Source organism: Eubalaena glacialis, chromosome 10 (genome assembly GCF_028564815.1).
Source record: "Eubalaena glacialis isolate mEubGla1 chromosome 10, mEubGla1.1.hap2.+ XY, whole genome shotgun sequence".
Classification (NCBI taxonomy): Eukaryota; Metazoa; Chordata; class Mammalia; order Artiodactyla; family Balaenidae; genus Eubalaena; species Eubalaena glacialis.
Window position 1 is genome coordinate 112,325,306 of NC_083725.1, and position 18,219 is coordinate 112,343,524.

The window sequence follows — 18,219 nt, forward strand, 5'->3', positions numbered from 1 at the left end:
ACCCTTTTTGAGTGTTGTGTTTCAGATTATGAAATAGGAAACATCTCCTTCCTTGTAAGATAATCAAGTGCTCAAGGGCCATTCACTATTAAAGACACACACACGAACCAAGAGTCACATGCGATTCCGAGAAGACAGTCATGCGGTTCTTTGGTGTCTTCAGGTCTGCCCATTTCCGGGTCTGAGGGTCAGAACTAGCCCGAGGCTTCTGCAAGTTGCCCAGAACTCACTTAACCACAGTGTCATTTCAGCGGAGAAGGCTTTGATTCTTAAAAACACGTTTAATGAAAATCAAGCTTCGTAAGTGAAATGCCTACCCATGCGGAAAGAGGGGGAGCTGGTCCTATGACCAAGGTGCCTGGCAGTCATCCCAGTGGCTTTTGAGGGCTTCAGCCACTTGAGAAGTTCTGTCATAGTCCTCCTGCCAGCATCTGGCCACATGGGGTGGGGTGGACAGTCAGCCTCATGGCCCCTGCCAGGGAGTAAGGCCCACTCGGGACCCCAGGTGTCATGCTGCTTGTCACCTAAGCACAGGAGTATGGAGCCTGGGACCTGGCAGGGCTTGTTTGGAGAGGGCAGTGCCAACACTTAGGAGAGGAGCAAGACGCCACCACAGTCTCGTCGGAAGAGCAGCGGCACACTCTGGCATCACACCCGAGACTGGGTGTGCCAGGCACGTAGCCATCGTGGGGGCAAGTGAGGCACCTGGACGCTCAGTGAGGAACGCCTCTGGAGGTGGCCTAGCTCCCAGGGCTCTGCTGGGTACCATGCACCACGACTTTGGCACGTTTCATGGCAAGCTGGAGAGTGAAAATAGCTGAGCAAGTGCCCTGCCGAGAGAGCAAGGTTGAACCTGCCCGGGGACAGGCAGGCAAGCCTGGACCTGATGAGGGAAAGGAAAGGAGGCTCGAGGCACCCCTGCTACTACTCCGTGGGACAGGCTGTTCTTGGGAGAGCAGGTTACCAGGGCTCATAAGGCTGTCTGACCGCCCGTCCGTCATAGGGAAGGGCCGGGATCCAGGCCCCAGTTGTAGCAGCAGCTAGAAGGGCACATACAACACACGTCGACACAGAATGCAGCGACGGGAAACAACAGCGAGCGGCCAGCTCCTCAGCTTCCCCTCTGCAGAAGCAGCTCTGCTGTTCTCCCCTGTCCTTCCATCACCTCACCGTGTTCCCGCCCAGCCTCGTGTCCAGATGGCTGGATGGAGGTAACAGAGCAGATGAAGCCTGGCCCGGGGCAGCGGCCTAAACTTCAAGGGAAAGCCGAGGAAGCATCGGCTCCCTCACTTTTCACGGTATGGATTGCACTTGATTCCCAGGTCATCTGAGCTCTCGGGATTCTCTACCACATCCCTAGGGGTGTGAGGGAAAACGAGCTTGACTTCATACGAGCAGGAGCGGCGTGAGCAGCCAGGGCAAGGAGGGCCTGGGGTAAACGAACGACCTGAGAAGTCAGTGCCAAGAAGAGGTGGAGAAGCCAAAGCCACCAAGGAAAGCATCTGGGCAGCAAGCTGTGGAGAGAGCAGGTCCACCACAGAGGCGAGGGGAGACTGGACGAGAGCCCCAGGGAGAGCAGAGCTGAAGGAGTCCAGACCGCACCACCGACTGCTCCTGGCAGCCCCTTCCTGCTTCACTCCCCGCCGTGCAACAGGGCCTGGAAAGACAGGCAGATGCACGCAGGTTAATGGCATAACGTCAAAATGGCCCCTGACCTGCAGGAGTCACGCCAGGCCTGAAATGCTCAGACCCCAACCTGCAGGGCGAGTCCCAGCCCATGCCACCACACCTTTCAGAGAAGCTCGGAAGTCCCCTCAGCCAATACACACCCCATCTCACCATGTCCCTCAGGTGCCTGCGTGGCCAAGAACAGGCAAAACCTGCTCCAAGCACTCAAATTGTCACCAAGCACCCACTAGATAAGCTCCCATCCCACTAGATGAGCCCTAAAGCTGAAGAAGTAGAAATTACCATACCCCCCTCATCATGCTCAAGCCCGTCCTTGGAGAAGATAAGGCTACACTTCCCCTCATGAAACCACAGCAATTTGGGGAGGGGAGTAACCCCCATCCTCTCCCAGTGGACAGGCCCCCAGGAGCCTGAGCCTAAGCAGCTGCACTTGCTGCAACGGCCAGGAGGTGCTGGGTTGATACCGGTGCTCCCCATCAGCCAGCCTAACCCCACCTTCAAGCAACTTGGTTTCCCACCACGTTACTGAGTTGGTCTTCCCGGCAAAGCCCAAGTCTTTACTGGGTGACCCTTCCCTAGACCCGGCCCTACCCCAACCTGGAATGGGAGACCAAAACCCCATACCTGTCTTTCGGCCTGCATCCCCAGCTCTGGGCGTTTCCAAGACGAAGCCAGTAGGATATAGAGCACCAGCAGCCCGAAGACCACCACCAGCATCCCAGAGCAGTTGGCAAAGACAGCCTCACTGGGCAGGCTGGGGTACGAGTTGGTGCCATTTTTCCTGAGGATGACAAAACAATGTGGGCGCTCAAGAAACTTTTGTACCTGTTTTTGCCCAATGCGAGACTCAGTGCCACTAACAGAGGATGAGAAAAGCTTCCCAGGACCTGCTGTGACCTGGAATATTAACATACTTTCCAAGTCTCTGCCATGACAAGTGTCTGCAGAATGCTTTTTCCCTGTGAGGAAACTAAAGCTCTCAGACATGAAATGAACTTGTCCAGAGTTACATAACTAGGAAATGGCACAGCCAAGATCTATACCCAGGTCTGACCTCAAATCTTGTTTGCTTTTCACTGCACCCCCACTACTTCAAAGAACGGAGAACGGTAGTGGTTAGGCATGCAGGCTCTAGCCCTAACACAAAGCTCTGCCACTTACTGGCTGTGTGCCCTTAGGTGCATTACTAAACCTCTCTGTGCCTCTGTTCCCTAATGTATAAGTGGCAATGACAACAAATGTTGTAGGGCAGTTAGAGGATTAAATTTAAGATGTTTAGAATAGTTTCTGCCACAGAGTAGGTTCTAAATCACTTTGATGCTGGGTAAGTATTTGCTGACCAGTTTACCAATCTCAGCCTAAAGAAAGACCGATTCCATTAACCTTCCAGATCAGGAATGAGCCCCATCCCAAAAGCTTTCCTCCCTTGGATGGGTCCTATGATCATCGAGTGCATCTTCTGAAGACCCTATTCCTTCCCCTCCACCTTAGAGTTGGGGGCCCCGTCCCACTCACAGACTGAAGAAAAGCTTCTCATTAATGCCGGAAATGACAGATGCAATGGCCAGAGAGAGAATGGAGGCTCCAAAGAAGACATGGATGGGTTTAAGGAGGCTGCGCAGCTGCACGGACGCCCAGGGCAGCAGGAAGACCGCAAAGCCCAAGAACCACTGTGGACACAGGAAGTACCTGATTGTACCGTGTGTGACCAAAGGCACGCCAGGTCATCCCACCCACCAGTGCCTCCTACCCATCAGTGAACCTTTGCCCTTCTCTCCCAGCTCAAACCTCCCACCAGGCATTGCCCCAGCACCACACCTAGCCTCCTCACTGGGGTCTGTTTGTCTTACACAAAGGAACGTAGGAATGTTACCTACATGAAATGCTTAGCTATCCCCGGTCTCCCGCAAACCCAGCCATCCTTGTTTGTCTCTGCTTCCTTCCTGTCCTGGCTCACAAAACTCCTCATTTGTACAGGGCTGACATCAGAATACGGATACTACTTCCAGAATTGCTTCTGGTTCACAGAAAGCGGGGAGAGAAGAGGGCGGAAAAGATGATTTAGAGTCAGTGTGGCGCGTGCTGTGACAGAGTTAGCTCAGAGCGCTCCAGCACCACAGGTGGGCCGTGTGAGGGGTACGAGCAGGAACAGGGTGAATTCGGGAACCACCAATCTCCCACAGCCCTTCAAGCTGCCGATCCTACAGGATGTGCCCTGCAAGACCGTCTCCAGGCAGTAAGCACAAGGGATATTTGGTGCTGATGCAAGTGAAGCCCCAACCAGAGCTGGCAGCTGTGGGAATCCAAAGGAGAACAGAGCGTACCCACCTGACAGGCGAAGAGGAAGACGGTGGTGATGCCCAGCCAGCTGTGCAGGGAGTAGAGATTGGGGATCTTTCTATGGTTGTGAAAGTCAAAGACGGCATGCAGCCCCAGTACAGTCAGGATGAAGGCCAGCAGGTGCATGGCTGCGTGGCCGAATTTCCAGGGCAGCTTGGGCCCTACCCATGACTGGGGCAGGCGGTAGACCAGCGATGCTGTAGGAGAGAGAGCAGTCCCAGGGCGCGGCCTCTTCCCCTGTGCTCACCCGTGCATTAGGGGAATTACCCTGACGTGATCCCAGACAGCCTCCCAACAAGAGAAGAAGGAAATGCTAGGATGTCAGTGTCAGCTCCTCAGCATCTTCCATCCTTGCATCATTTCTGGTATGCCATCAGCCATGAAGTGGGGAGAGAAGGGACCATGATAAAGGGGAGGAGCAGGAGGAGGGACAAACTAGGCGTCTGGGATTAGCAGATACAAACTACTATATATAAAAGAAACAGGTCCCTACTGTATAGCACAGGGAACTATATTCAGTATCTTGTAATAAGCTATAATGGAAAAGAATCTGAAAATATATGTCTATATACATATATATATATACACACACACACATATATATATATCTGAATCACTTTGCTGTACACCAGAAAACACAACACTGTAAATCAACTATACTTCAATTTAAGAAAGGTCGGGGGGGTAGAACAGGTTTCATGGACTTGCCATTCTGTCATAACAATAATAAATGCCACTTGTATACAGTTTTACAGGTTGAAAAGCAATGTCACATTCATTATTTCATCTAACCAAATGAATTCTCAAAACTGAAGTGAGTTGTCAAGGACACAGGCTTTAAGGTTAGATAACCGAGGTCCAAATCCAGTTTCTTCCTCTCAGCTATTTGGCATCTTTCTAAATCTCAGTTTCCTCATCTGTGAAATGGAGGCAACAATAAAGCCCGCCTCACAAGCTTCCTGTAAGAACAAAAATGGGAGGATGTATCCAAAGTACACGGGGTAAGCTGCTATTATCAATGTCATCATTATTCCCATTTTACAAGTGGAGAAAATGAGACTCACCTGGGCCCCAAGGCCTGCCTCTGAATGCATGGGGCAAGGATGGGTCTGGCAGGAGTAAGAAGATCCCTCAGGTAAGGACCTGACTCTGCCACGAGAGGCTTCAGCCTCCTGCTCCCTAGAGCAAGGGCTGGCGGACTGCCGCTCACAGGCCAGGTCCAGCCCGCTGCCGATTTTTGTGAATAAAGTGTTTTTACTCCATATGACTAAACATCATTTATTGAAAAGAACATCTTGTCCCACAGCTCTGCAAAGCCACCTTTCCTCACTTGTCTATTCACTTATCACTACCACACTTTTTTTTTTTAATTGGAATACAGTTGATTTACAATGTTGTATTAGTTCCAGGTGTACAGCGAAGTGAGTCAGTTATACATTTATGTATATCCACTATTTTTTAGATTCTTTTCCCATATAGGCCATTACAGAGTATTGAGCAGGGTTCCCTGTGCTATACAGTAGGTCCCACGCTGTCTTAATTACAGTAGCTTTATAATAAACCTGAATAGATGGGAGAGTAAGCCCTCCAACTTTGCTCTTTTTCAAAACCTACTTGACTAATCTTGGCCCTTTGCATTTCAAGATAATTCAGCCTGATTGTCAGTTTTCACAAAAATAAGCACTGAGACCTTGGGGTTGAAATTAACCTACAAAACGATTTCAGGAGAATTTACACCTTTACAATGTTTAGTCTTCCAATCCACTTACACAGTAGTATATCCCTCCATTTATTTAGGGCTTCTTTAATTTCAATACAGTTTTATATTTTTCTCTGTAGAAACCTTATATGGCTTTTGTTAGATTTATGCCTAGGTAATTAATGCTTATGGATGCTATTATCAAATTATATTTGATATTAAATACTTTAAATAACATTAATTTTAAAAATTTTACTTATTTTTTCCCAGTTTTATTGAGATATAACTGACATACAGCACTGCATAAATTTGTGTAGAGCATAGTGGTCTGCCTTACATACAGCATGGAATGATTACCACAATAAGTTTAGTGAACATCCATCTTCTTATATAGATACAAAATTTTAAAAATAGAAAAAAACTTTTTTCTTGTGATGACAACTCTTTGGATTTACTCTCTTAACAGCTTTCATATATAACATACAGCAAGGTTCATTATATTTATCATGTTGTACATTACATCCCTAGTACTTATTTATCTTAAAACTGGAGGTTTGTACCTTTTGACTGCCTTCATCCAATTCCCCCTCCCCCCACCCCTGGTAACTATAAATCTGATGTCTTTTACTATGAGTTTGTTTGTTTTTGAAGTATAATTGACCTACAGCACTATGTTACTTCCTGTTACATAACATAGTCATTCAATGTTTCTGTACATTTCAAAATGATCACCATGATAGGTCTAGTTATGATCATCACCATACAAAGATATTACATAATTATTGGCCACATTCCCTACACTGTACCTGTGCCTCATTTGTTTTGCAACTGGAAGTCCGTACCTCTTGATCTCCCTCACCTATTTCTCTCCTCCCCCCACCACTATAAATAAAGTTTTATCAGAACACAGCTACACGTTTCCGTGTTGTCCATGGCTGCTCTCACAACACAGTAGCAGAGCTGAGTAGTTGCAACACAGATCATAGGGATTGCAAAGCCTAAAGTATTTACTGTCTGGCCTTTAACAGGAAAAGTCCGCCAACCCCTGTCCAAGAGTATCCATGAAGCTACCCTTCTCAGATGCTCCCGTTCGCACGACTTCTTCCTCCAAATGACACCTGGGCCCCAAAACAACCCACCCCACCCGACCCCCATAGCCCTGAACCCGACAGTAACAAAGGCCAGGATGGAGAGGGACAGCGCTGCCCTGTACGGGCCCGGGCCACACCACGTCTCCTCTGCTGACCTGTACTCACCAGCACTGTAGACCACCACCATGCCCGTAACCATGAGCACCGGGTGCCAGTTGAACATGAGCATGGTGCCATCCCAGGCAAAGCCACCTTGCCAGTACCACATCCAATAGATGGTGGAGAGGATGCACATCGAGCCCAGGGAGCACAGCGCCATGACGGACAGATAAAACCATCCCACAGCCATTCTGATCAAGCACTCCTAGAGGAAGCAGAAATCACACGTCCCTGTTGGCTCGGGTGCACCCCACACGCAGGCTAAAGGAGGTAACATTGACCTTGCTCTTGGCCGGAAGGGTGGTTCCCCTGCCATCAGCCTGGGCACTGTCCCATGAAGCCTTGATGGCTGGGTGAACCCAATCTCTGGTTATGAACAATGAGTGAGGCCCCGCCCCAGCACCTGGCAGCATACAGTGCAGCCAGCTTGGGCCTAGGGCTGGCCCTGGAGAGAGGCCTCTCTGCTGTGGCTGGATGCCAAGGCTCTAGATCCAGAGCCCTAGGATGCGTCTCCCCTCACAGGACCAGAAGGTAAAGAATTATAACCCCATTCCCCATGAAAAGAAAGGACTGAAATCAAAATCCTGGCTAGATCACACAAATGCCCAGGCCTTCAGTTCTAACGTAAGGAGGCAAAAATCACAATCTTCACACTGCTATTAGGCCACTTGGGAGAAAGTGCTATAGGATCCCACTTCTGCAGCAAAGTTCTTCCCCAGACTGTGACCTCTATGGGCTAATCCTCCCATTGGGAGGTAAGGTGGGGTCTTCAGAGTCCCCATTCGCCACACCTTTAATTGAGCAAAAGCCCCCAGCTGTCTCCAGACCTGAAACTTCTGCTTTCTCTTCTCTGGGGAAAGTCCAGAGGAGAAAAGAGGAAGCAAGAACTCATGATCTAGAAAGCAAGAGTTTATCTTGAGGTTTCCACGTGTACCTGATAAACTCAGAAACCAACTCTGGTTTCAGGCATGGTGAATGCCTAGCCCCCTAAGCAGCTGCTCTTAAAAGCCAGGCAAGTGGGCGTGAGTTGGCAGGCAGTCTGCAAAGCCACAGGACGCCCCTGCTTTCAGCATGGGCACAGCTCTCAAGACAGGCACACTGCCCCGTGGACTCAGGCCAAGAAGCTGACACAGTGGCTTCCTGCAGTTGAGGTCCCTCAATCTGAACCAGCTAACAGAGAAGACGCCCCTGAAATCACGAAGAACTCCCAAGGAGATAAAACACTTGACCCTCACCTTTATACCTAGTGGCAGGCTGACAGAGTGGTGGCCTGGACTCCAATTCTTATGCTCTGAGGCTCCTTGAGCAAATCACTTAATATTTGTAGGACTCAGTCTTCTCATCTGAAAGAAAGCCATGGCAATAGGATATAACTTACTGAAAGGCAGCTATGAGCAGACACCACACCAGAACCTTACACACATGATCCCATCTACTCATCTTGACAACCCCGTGAGGAGTTATCCCCATTTTATAGATGAGGAGACTAAGGCTCAGACAGATTAAATAGGACCCAGTAAGTGGGCAGGGAGTTTCAAACCTTTGTCTATTCGGTTTCAAAGCCCATGTTTTTAATTTGACCACAGGTTGTCAGAGGGTCGAGAAAATATATGTAAGCACATTGTGAGAGTACAGTATTATAATTTTCTTAGTATTGTTACAGCATTTCATCCTAACCACTACCAAAAACCTCAAGCTAATGGCCCCCATGGCTGCCCAGGTCTCTCAGTGGCCCCAATTCCATGTCGTGCCAGCTCTCTCCATGCCAGGTGTCCACCTAACCACAAACAGATGCTGAGCTCTCACAAAGAGATCCAAGGTGGCAGTAATCTCTGAGAAAGCAAGATCTGAGGTCTGGGGGAAAAAATAAGCTTCCAGGAGGTTGGAGGGAGAAAATCATGCCACCTGATTTCTGGAAGCTTTCTGCCTTAGCTACTGAGCTCAGAGATTTGCTACCCAGCCTCAGAGTTATCCCCTTAGTTCCTGTAAGGGCAGCGGAAGTTTCAGGTCACCAGAGGTTCAATCATCCCCCCAGTGAGTGTCAGCACAAAGGAGCTCTCGGTCAGCAGGCTCAATCCACTGAATAATATCTACTTTTTTTTTTTTCCCCCTTTGCAAGAGGAAAAAAGAAAATATAATCCAAAAGGGACCACATCTACCCCCCTAGAAGAAGTCCCGGATTACTGCTCTGGGACAGACTTGGAAAAGACAATGGGGACACTTCCCTGACAGATGGCTGGAATGTTTTACCAACAGTACACAGACGAGCCCTCCCTCTGCTCGAAATAGAGAGCTAAAGGAGAGAAAAAGGAAGAATGCAGTGAAAATTGCAATCCAAATGCTAAGAATATCCTCTCATTTATTCCAAGAGAACAAGATGTGCTAAGATTTCAGGATGTGCCCACCAGTCCTATTCTGCCCTCACTTGTAGAGACGCATTCTAAGACAAAAGTCGGCGAACTCCTGTAAAGGGCCAGAATGGTAAATATTTTAGATTTTGCAGGCCATACGGTTTGTCACAACTATGTCATCAACTCTGCTGATGTATTGCAAGAGCAATCATAAATAATACCTTCACAAACGAACATGAGCTATGTTCAAAAACACTTTATTTATGGACAATGAAATTTCAGTCTTTATATCATTTCCACATGTCACAAAATATCCTTTTCTTTTTTTTTTCAATCACTGAAAAATGTAAAAACCATTTAGGCCGGCCAGATTTGGCCTGTGGGTCATGTTTGTTGACCCTGATCTAAGGAGTCTACTCTCCAACCTAATACACTTCTCACTCCCTTAGCAAAAAAGATTCTCCCAGGCTGCACTAAAACAGATCAGGCCCTGGGGTAGGAAATGGGTATATCCTACTTGGCCCTAGCCTTAGGAAAAGGCTCTATTCCAAACCCTTTCACAGTTATTTAGAAGTGCAAATAGATGAAGGAACAGGAAGTCTGTTTGTTGCTCCCACTTCTCGGATGAATGGTGCGGGCTTTAGGAATCCTGAGAACCAGATTTAGGGCTCAAGTCCTGAACTCTTACGGATCAAAAATATTCGGTCGCAAAGAAGGAAAGTGACTTGGCCACGGTGAGTGGCCGAGCTGGTACAAGGCTCCAGGTTCACTCCCCCTGTGCTCCAAGGACTCCTCACTTCCAAACGTAGCTTCCGTAAAGTCAGAGACTCAGGAGTGAGGGGCCCTAAATTCCACTCAGGGGGTAGATAAGCAAGGCCCTCCTTAGCACCAGAGTGATTACAGCCCCGCCCTTCGTACTGCGCTCTGGTCGGCCTCAGGTGTCCAGAGAAGGGTTCCAGGAACCCGGGGACCGATCCCTGACTCCTCCGCCGGGACCAAGAACCCTTGGTCCCAGCTAACCCTGGGTGCAAATTAAGGCGAGGGGCTCCACCTGCTGACTGCGACTTCCGAAGAGCTTCTGTGCTTTCCAAAGAGCTTCCTTCCACCACCTGTGGAAGGAAGGGCACAGAGAACGATGTCCATTTCCTAAAAGAGAAAACTGAGGCCGAGCGAGGGATCGCGACAGCGCGAAGCGAGGCAGTAGCAGAGCCAGCACTCGAACCCAGGTCCCTGAACTCCCAGCCCGGGCTCTTTCTCACCCCCGAACCACAGTGGAACGCAGGGGTACTGTGGTCTCCAAGACCCGCCTCTTGCCACCCGGCGCCGGACCCGCCGCTCCCGAGGCTCCTGGGAGATGGAGTGAGAGACTCTCAGAAACGCCCGCTATCACCAGTCACAGCCGCTCTACAGCCAACTACCCGGGCCGCTCCATCACCTTATAGGTTTATAGCACTTCCGGTCGCGCGCGCAGCCGCGCGCGGCCGCCTGGGAAGTGAAGTCCAGAGCCGCGGGGTCGCCGGCAGACAAGGTGCTGACACTAACTCCAGTTCCTCCGCGGGCGTTTCTTCCCCAAGCCCGGGCTTCCAGGAACCAGGAACGCCGTCACGGATCGGTCCTGTCCCTCACCCCCACCCCCTCGATTCCGTAGAAGCGGAAATGTTCGGGCCGACGCGAAGCCTCTGGCCAGGGGCTGGCCCTCGGGTGGGCGGGACGCCTTGGCCCGCAGCTGGGAGCCCTGGAACAGGGCGCAGCGACGCTAAGAGAGGGGCGGGCCCAGGAATACGGGGGCCCAAACATGGCGACCGGGCGGGCCATAGAGCGGGGAGAAAAAGCCGAGGACAAGCGGGTAGCACGGCGCAGACGGAGCCCGCGTCAGCTATCTACTTCCGGAATTTAAAACCGGTTTCCGGAAGCCAGGACGGTGTCCCCGTGACAACCGACGTTGGGCCTTCTAGGTGAGAGCGCTGAGGAGGAGTGGGTAAAGTGGCCAGAAGTCGGAATTTTGTTAATTGCTTTGGTTTTGGTTTTTTGCTAAGGCAGCCCTATTTTAAAGTGGATTAGGAAGGGTGAGGAAAATTACTCAGGGGACAGAGAGAACGCGGCAGATAGCGGTGGACAAACTGCGAAGAGCGCTTCATTACCTTGGGAATCACCGCTGCCCTAACCCGAGGTGATGGTCATCCTTCCCGTAGAGATGGCGGTGGGCGGCTCTATATAACGGATCCTCACAGCAGCCTTCTGTGGTGGCCTGTGAAGTAGTAGTTAAGAGCACGGGCTTTGTTTTCACACCTAGTTGTGAAACCTGGCTCTGCTCGCCTGCAACATGGAGGAACGACTTGAACTCTGACCCTGTGTCCTTGCCTGTAGAATGAGGATAATTCTTTCCCACCTTGCAGAGTAGTTGCGAGGATTAAAGGAAATTGTCTTGGTTGACAAATTTATCATGGTGCTGGTATGTAGGTGATAGCTATCGATATTATTTGATGAATAAGGAGACTCGGTTCAGAGAAAAGCACCTTCGTACATCCACTGAAGTGGGACTTCTCCATCAGGTGAGGTGGACGAAATTCCGCAGCTTCTCAGAGCCTCTGTGTAAAGTGGGGTAATAAGCGTAAGAACCGCTACGTCTCAAGATGGGTGTAGGATTAAATGAGGAAATGAATATGAAGAGTTTGTAAACTGTAACATTTTACCGATGTTAATTTAATCATTCTGTAACACTTCGAAGCATTTTGAAATTTGTTTATAGATTTGATCCAGCTGGAGGGGGTCACAGGACACCCCCAAAGCAGCTTCTGGGTCTTGGAATAAATGAAAATAAAAGCCCAGCTCCCCTTACCTGGTGCCACTGTGTTGCTACCATAATCATAAACGTTAGGAGAGCACTGTTTCCTCTCAGCTTTTTCTGCCTACACCACTTCCCACTTCTCCTATGCCAGCGTTTGTTTTTCCCGCCTAGTTACATATAAACCTGTCAGTTATGTAAGAGGCAGCTTTGTGCAGTAGTTAAGAGCACAGGCTCTGGACCAAGACTGCCTAGATCTGAATGCTAGCTCTGCCACTTATTAGCAATGTGAACTTGGACAAATTATTTTACCTCCCTGGGCCTCAATTGTCCCCTCTGTAAAATGGGGAGAGTAATAGTGTGTCTTCTACCGCAAGGGTTATTGAGAGATTTAAGTAATGTTAATGCTTAGAATTGTAAGCAATATTGTAAGTGATATATAAAGGTTTTGCTGCTGCAGTTAGTAATAGAATTAGTATTGTTACGTGACCAGACAGTCACTGTGTGTAGTATCCCTAGATTCCTTTGGACTCAAAAGTGTTTAGAAAGAGCTCTACATTTAGAGGGTTCCAGGCATGGAAAAAGGTTTGAGGGTGAGGGTCCCTGGAAGGAGTGACTAGTTGGGGTTTTTTTGTTGTTGTTGGTTTTGTTCATTGATGTATCCCAAGCACCTAGAATGGTGCCTGGCACATAATAAGTCCTCGGTAAATATGTATTAATGAATTTCTAACCTCCTTTTTTTTTTTTTTTTTGGCATCAGTAGGCCCTTGTCTGAGAGCAAGAGAAACAGCTCTGATTCTGAGGAACTATAGCTTCTCCCTCAGTGCCTGGGAGAGTACTAGGACTGCTTTCTGGGAACTGTGGAATGTGCCCTTGGGGGCCCAAGATAGCAGAAGGAAGATGCTCCAGACCAGTAACTATAGCCTGGTGCTCTCCCTGCAGTTCCTGCTGCTGTCCTATGACCTCTTTGTCAACTCCTTCTCGGAGCTACTCCGAATGGCTCCTGTCATACAGCTGGTGCTCTTCATGTAAGTTCAGTGGGTGGGACAGCTCAACCCAAGCAGTCTGAAGTCCCCAACAATCATAATTTAGCATTTTAAAGTTATTAATAGAGAAATATCAGGGAGAATAAAATTGCACTTTGTCCTGGGTGCTCCATGGTCTATAGACGTGTCGTGGTCCATAGACGTGGGCCTGTTTTGATATACTTCTAACAAGGGTTTGGGACACAGGGAGCAGTGCACATTGAAAATGAGGGCCAGATTGCTGACACTGTCATTTTCTCCATCTTCGAGTAGAAATACTGTCTTACAGTGCCATGAAAGAGGGTTACAAAATGTCAGGTAAAAAGGGTAATCAGGGACTTCCCTGGCGGTCCACTGGTTAGGACTCGGGGTCTTCACTGCTGTACTCGGCACTTTCACTGCTGTGGCCCCACGTAAGGATAATCATATTAATAACATATGCATCCCGTAGGATGGAAGCTATTGGCACTTTCCCTCCACAGTGATTTTTAGTCTCCATGAGGCAAGTTCTAAACAGAAAACCACAGTCTTAGACACTGTCTTCCTTCACTCAGCAAGTGTTCATCAGCCTGCCAGTGTTCTAGTTGCAGTGGTGAACCTGACAAGTTCTTCCTTTGATGAAGTTTCCATTCTAGTGGAGAGAGACAACAAATACATTTTAAAAAGTAAAGATAATTTCAAATAGTAATAAATGTTATACAATGGATGTAAAGTACCTGAGGTGGGGAGGGAAAGGCTACTTTAGGTAGTGGGGTGAAAGAAAAGTCTTTTTGAAGAGGGGACATTTGCACTGAGACATGAATGGCACTAAGGCAGCCAGGCGTGCACAGATGAGGGAAAGTGCATTGCTGTCTTGCTAGAGGAAAACGTCTGACAGGACTAGGTTATGTGATAGACAGGGCTGGCATTTTCTGGATACAGGGAGGAAACTAGCTGCTTCTCACAGGTGCCTGGGAGCTTTGTTGAGTTGGGAGTGTCAGCAGGAAAGCCTTGGTCCATAGACTGCCACTCAACTGATGGCGCCAGCGGGTAGTTTTAGCTTCATGTCATTTGGGGTCCAAAACCCAAACTACCTCTGGGGGGGTTTCAGAGGACTATATATAACAAGGAAGGACAGACTCCATGGTGTCCCTTAGGGCTCAGGGCTGGCTCTTGGGTCCTCCCCAGGCCTCCATTTGGCTGTCCTTTTGTTTTCTGTGTCTGCAGCATCCAGGATATTGCAGTCCTCTTCAACATCATCATCATTTTCCTCATGTTCTTCAACACCTTCGTCTTCCAGGCTGGCCTGGTCAACCTCCTCTTCCATAAGTTCAAAGGAACCATCATCCTGACAGCTGTGTACTTCGCCCTCAGCATCTCCCTTCATGTCTGGGTCATGGTAAGAGTGAGGCTCTGAATCCTTAAAGGGCTAGGAATGCTTTTCTGTGGGAACCCAGAATCTCTGGATGTTTATATCTCACAGAGTCCTTGATAAGAAACAGGTGAAATGAATGTGGTCCAGCCTGAAGCTAGACACATGAGAATTTCATAAGGCACTTTTATCCAACCTTATATGTTGAAGAACAGCCTTATCCAAGAGTCCAGGGACACTTCTGGAACATTCAATTCACTTTTGCCCCAAAAGGCCTGCCAGGGCTAAAACAGGAAGTTGAATCTGTTTCATCGTTAGCTGTTTGGGCAGGTGAGTGTTGGTACAGCACATTCTTAGGCATCAGTGTCCCATGGGAAATAGCCAGGCAGGAGTGCCGCTGGCCCTTTAGTGCTGCATGCCCTCTGATGCATCCCCATCACTTACGCTAGGAGAACCGACCCCCAAGATGCCTCCCTTTGGTTCTAACATAGGCCTCAGAGCAGATCCAGTTTTCATGGTTTCGGATTTGTTTTTTGTTGTTGTTGTTTTGGCCACGCGGCATGGCTTGTGGGATCTTAGTTCCCTGAGCAGGGATTGAACCCCTGCCCCCTGCAGCGGAAGCATGGAGTCCTAACCACTGGACCGCCAGGGAATTCCCTCAGATTTCTTCTGCCTCACAAATTGTTCCATCCCTTTGGGTATCTCATGTGCTTCTCATGTACTCATTTTATGGAACATATTAAAACCTCAGGGTTCTCTAGTCATTTCTTTACTAAAGGTACCTTCTCAGACCAAACGTCCCGTTAGGTTGCCCTTGTGATTCCACAGAGAGAATCACAGGGAGCTCACAGGGAAGAAGCAGAGCAGTGCCGAAATCTCAAGGTGCTTCCCGGAGAGGATTGTCTCTGCTCTGGTTCCTGGGGCCAAAATAGTCCTGGCTTTGTACTGTGAAGCTGTTAATCTGATTAAGCCCTGAGTGCACCAAGCCTTTATCTGACAGGAACTGAGCCTGAGATTTCCAAGGCAAGACAGTGACCATACTGAACTCCTGAGATAATGTGTATCATTTCTCCTTGGCAAAGGCTACGGGATGAAAGGGAATAAATGGCTTAGTTCAAACTTCCTCCCTCAGAGTTACAAGAATTTTCCCTCTGTAGCAAAAAAAGGGAACTTGAGGTTCCTTTGAGAAGCACTCCTCGGGCTTGTGGAAAGAAAGAACGGGGGTGAGATTAGCCTGATATTAAACCAGGTGGCATCTCTGCAGCTAACCAAGTTGGAGATGTGAGGGCCTCATCTAGCCATTCACATTTCTCTGTGTACTCATGTCTCCTTCAGAACTTACGCTGGAAAAACTCCAACCGCTTTGTCTGGACAGATGGACTTCAAACGTTATTTGTATTCCAGAGACTAGGTAAGGACCAGAGCATCCTCAGGCCTCACTTTGGTCCCACCTGTGGCTCTGGCAGCCAGGGCCTTGATCCTGGCTTCCCAGCCCATCACAACCAGCATGGGATGAGTGGGACAGCCACACCAAGAACAGGAGCGACCACTGCCCTCTGCCCTTTCTGGGAGTCACTGGGAAATCATGAAGCAGGGCCCCTCAGCCTCGTCCGGTTATGTTCTTACCCTGAAACAAATACTCAGGAGCATCCCTGAGGCTTCTTTTCTGTTTATTATCCACAGCGGCAGTGTTATACTGTTACTTCTACAAACAGACAGCTGTGAGACTGGGTGATCCTCGCTTCTACCAGGACTCCTTATGGCTGCGCAAGGAGTTCATGCAAGTCCGAAGGTGACCACTTCTTGTCACACTGATGGACGCCTTTCCTTCCTGACAGAAGCCACATTTGGGGCTCTGCAGAGGGGGTGGTCAGCCCTGTGCACTAGGAAGCAGCTTGACATTTCTCGGACAGGCCCAGGCCAGTTGTGTTCAGCAATTGAGAAGGAAGATCCTCCCTCTAGCAAATTAAAGTGTTCCCTAACACAGACTCCCGTACATCATCCCTTCCCGGCCTCCTGCCGCAGTTCTGCCCCCTTTCCTTTCCTGTTCTCTACCCCTCTTCCTCACAGAGGGCTCTGTGGCTTTATCCTGGGGAAGCTTTCCACTGAGCCTGGTACAGGAGGAACTCCCAGCCCCTGTTCCGTTTGCACTACACACTGATGACTGAAGGATGCAAAGAGTGACTTTTCTGGGCTCCTGACTGATCACACCTCAGACATTTAGATTTTATACCCAAGGTACTTTTTCTACATTTTATAAATAGGAAGTAAATTCTTTCCCATAAATGATGGAGTCTCTGCCTCACTAGATCTCTTCGTGGCTAAGAGGCGTGCCAAGTCCCAGCCTTAGCATCTACTCGGTCCAGTGGCAGATTGAGCCACAGAGCAGACACGGATATTTACTGAATCCCACTGTAAGTACAAGATGAAATTCAGGATGTAATTTGATGCCCCACGCCCATCCCTGGAGTTCCAGACTTCTGTGTTTTATTCATCTCTCCCCCTGTCAGGGCGCTAAGTTGCCCTCAGAAGAGTAAAAATGTTCCCTAGACTCTTTTGGCAAAAGAAATTTAAAAGTTTGTGTGCCCATAGTATCAGTTTTCTACTGCCAGAATAATGTGTAACAGACCCAGCACCAAACTTAAGTGGCATATAACAATAAACAGTTCCGTGGCTCTTGAGTCGGGGTTCAGCTGATCTGTCTGGGTTTGGGTAATTTTTCCTGGGCTTGCACATGTGTCTGTGGTCAGCTGTGGGTCAGCCAGGCATGTGTGATGATCTTGAGATCCTTGATTCTTGGCTAACTTAGGCTGGCCTCAGCTGGAATGACTCTGCTTCACATGACATCCTCCAGCAGACTTGCCTGGGTCTGTTTACAGACAGTGGCAGGGGAGCTGGAGAACAAGCCCTAGGGTGCAATCCCATTTCAAGCCTCTACTTGTATTGTGTCTCCAGACCCCCATAGGTCAAAGCAAGTCATGTGACTGAGCCCAGTGTCTGGGAAAGTGCTACAAAGTTTCCTGGCAGAAGACATGGATACAAAAAAAAAAAAAGACATGGATACAGAGAGGGCCATTAACTCAGTCAGTCTACCCCCCCAGAAAGTTGCTCTGTGAAACTTATTATTTGGAGATACTCTAGCCCAGGAGTTGGCAAACTTTCTGTAAAAGGCCAAATAGTAAATATTTTAGATTTTGAGGGCTGTGTGGCCTCCGTTGCAATTACTCAACTCCGACATCTTGTAGCATGAAAGCAGCCAGAGATGATACATAAATGAATGACCTGTGTCACAAAATATTTTTCTTTTGGTTTTTTTTTCAACCATGTGAAAATGTAAATTTAATCTTAACTTGAGGACCATACAAAACAGGCTAGATTTGCCCCCAGGCCATGGTATGCTGACCCCTGGTTTAGGAGGCTAGAATGAAGTTCTGGGGAAAGAGAGACTAGTTAATCAGCCATGCTGTCCAGATTTATCAGTTATTTTTTTAAAAAGGTACAGCGTTCAAAGAAAATACCTAAGATCCCATATCCTATAATTGGAAGAAGTGATCTAAAAAGTCCTAACAAAGCTACTGTCTATACTTAACTATACCTTCATCTGTACAAAAAAATGACAATTAATAGCCCAATTTTTAAAATATTTTCATAAAAGCTCTTAATAGGAATATTATAATCTCCTTTGTTCATCACAATCCCTGAAAGATAGGCCATTTTCTGTGTCCCAAA

The 18,219-nt window shown here is 48.5% G+C and overlaps 2 protein-coding genes across 12 annotated transcripts; one reads left to right on the plus strand and one right to left on the minus strand.

Annotated features, from left to right (window-relative positions):
- Positions 1–281: 281 nt before the first annotated feature.
- On the minus strand, positions 282–11,138 carry LOC133098744 (lysosomal membrane ascorbate-dependent ferrireductase CYB561A3). Of its 4 annotated transcripts, none has more exons than XR_009702246.1 (8): positions 10,589–10,744; positions 8,214–8,321; positions 6,985–7,183; positions 4,018–4,226; positions 3,205–3,359; positions 2,314–2,470; positions 1,448–1,657; positions 282–1,356 (listed from the first exon to the last, which is right to left on the minus strand). XR_009702246.1 is itself a non-coding variant. In XM_061201819.1 (8 exons), the coding sequence occupies exons 4-8, from the start codon at positions 7,166–7,168 to the stop codon at positions 1,634–1,636; spliced, it is 729 nt and encodes a 242-aa protein (XP_061057802.1). In that variant the 5' UTR covers positions 7,169–7,183; positions 8,214–8,321; positions 10,381–10,438; positions 10,589–10,744; the 3' UTR covers positions 282–1,633. The 4 variants fall into 4 exon arrangements, 3 of the variants coding, with proteins under 3 accessions (XP_061057802.1, XP_061057803.1, XP_061057800.1); XM_061201819.1 differs by adding an exon at positions 10,381–10,438 and having other exon boundaries at positions 282–1,657; XM_061201820.1 differs by lacking the exon at positions 10,589–10,744 and adding an exon at positions 10,765–11,138 and having other exon boundaries at positions 282–1,657.
- On the plus strand, positions 10,824–17,759 carry TMEM138 (transmembrane protein 138). 8 transcript variants are annotated; one of them, XM_061201829.1, is made up of 6 exons: positions 10,824–10,857; positions 13,057–13,142; positions 14,346–14,517; positions 15,826–15,901; positions 16,174–16,282; positions 16,800–17,759. In XM_061201829.1, exons 2-6 carry the CDS (start codon positions 13,111–13,113, stop codon positions 16,813–16,815), a joined length of 405 nt encoding a protein of 134 aa, XP_061057812.1. In that variant the 5' UTR covers positions 10,824–10,857; positions 13,057–13,110; the 3' UTR covers positions 16,816–17,759. The 8 variants fall into 8 exon arrangements, with proteins under 8 accessions (XP_061057812.1, XP_061057805.1, XP_061057804.1 ...); XM_061201822.1 differs by lacking the exon at positions 10,824–10,857 and adding an exon at positions 11,040–11,284 and having other exon boundaries at positions 12,875–13,142; XM_061201821.1 differs by lacking the exon at positions 10,824–10,857 and adding an exon at positions 11,040–11,284 and having other exon boundaries at positions 12,878–13,142.
- Positions 17,760–18,219: the final 460 nt, after the last annotated feature.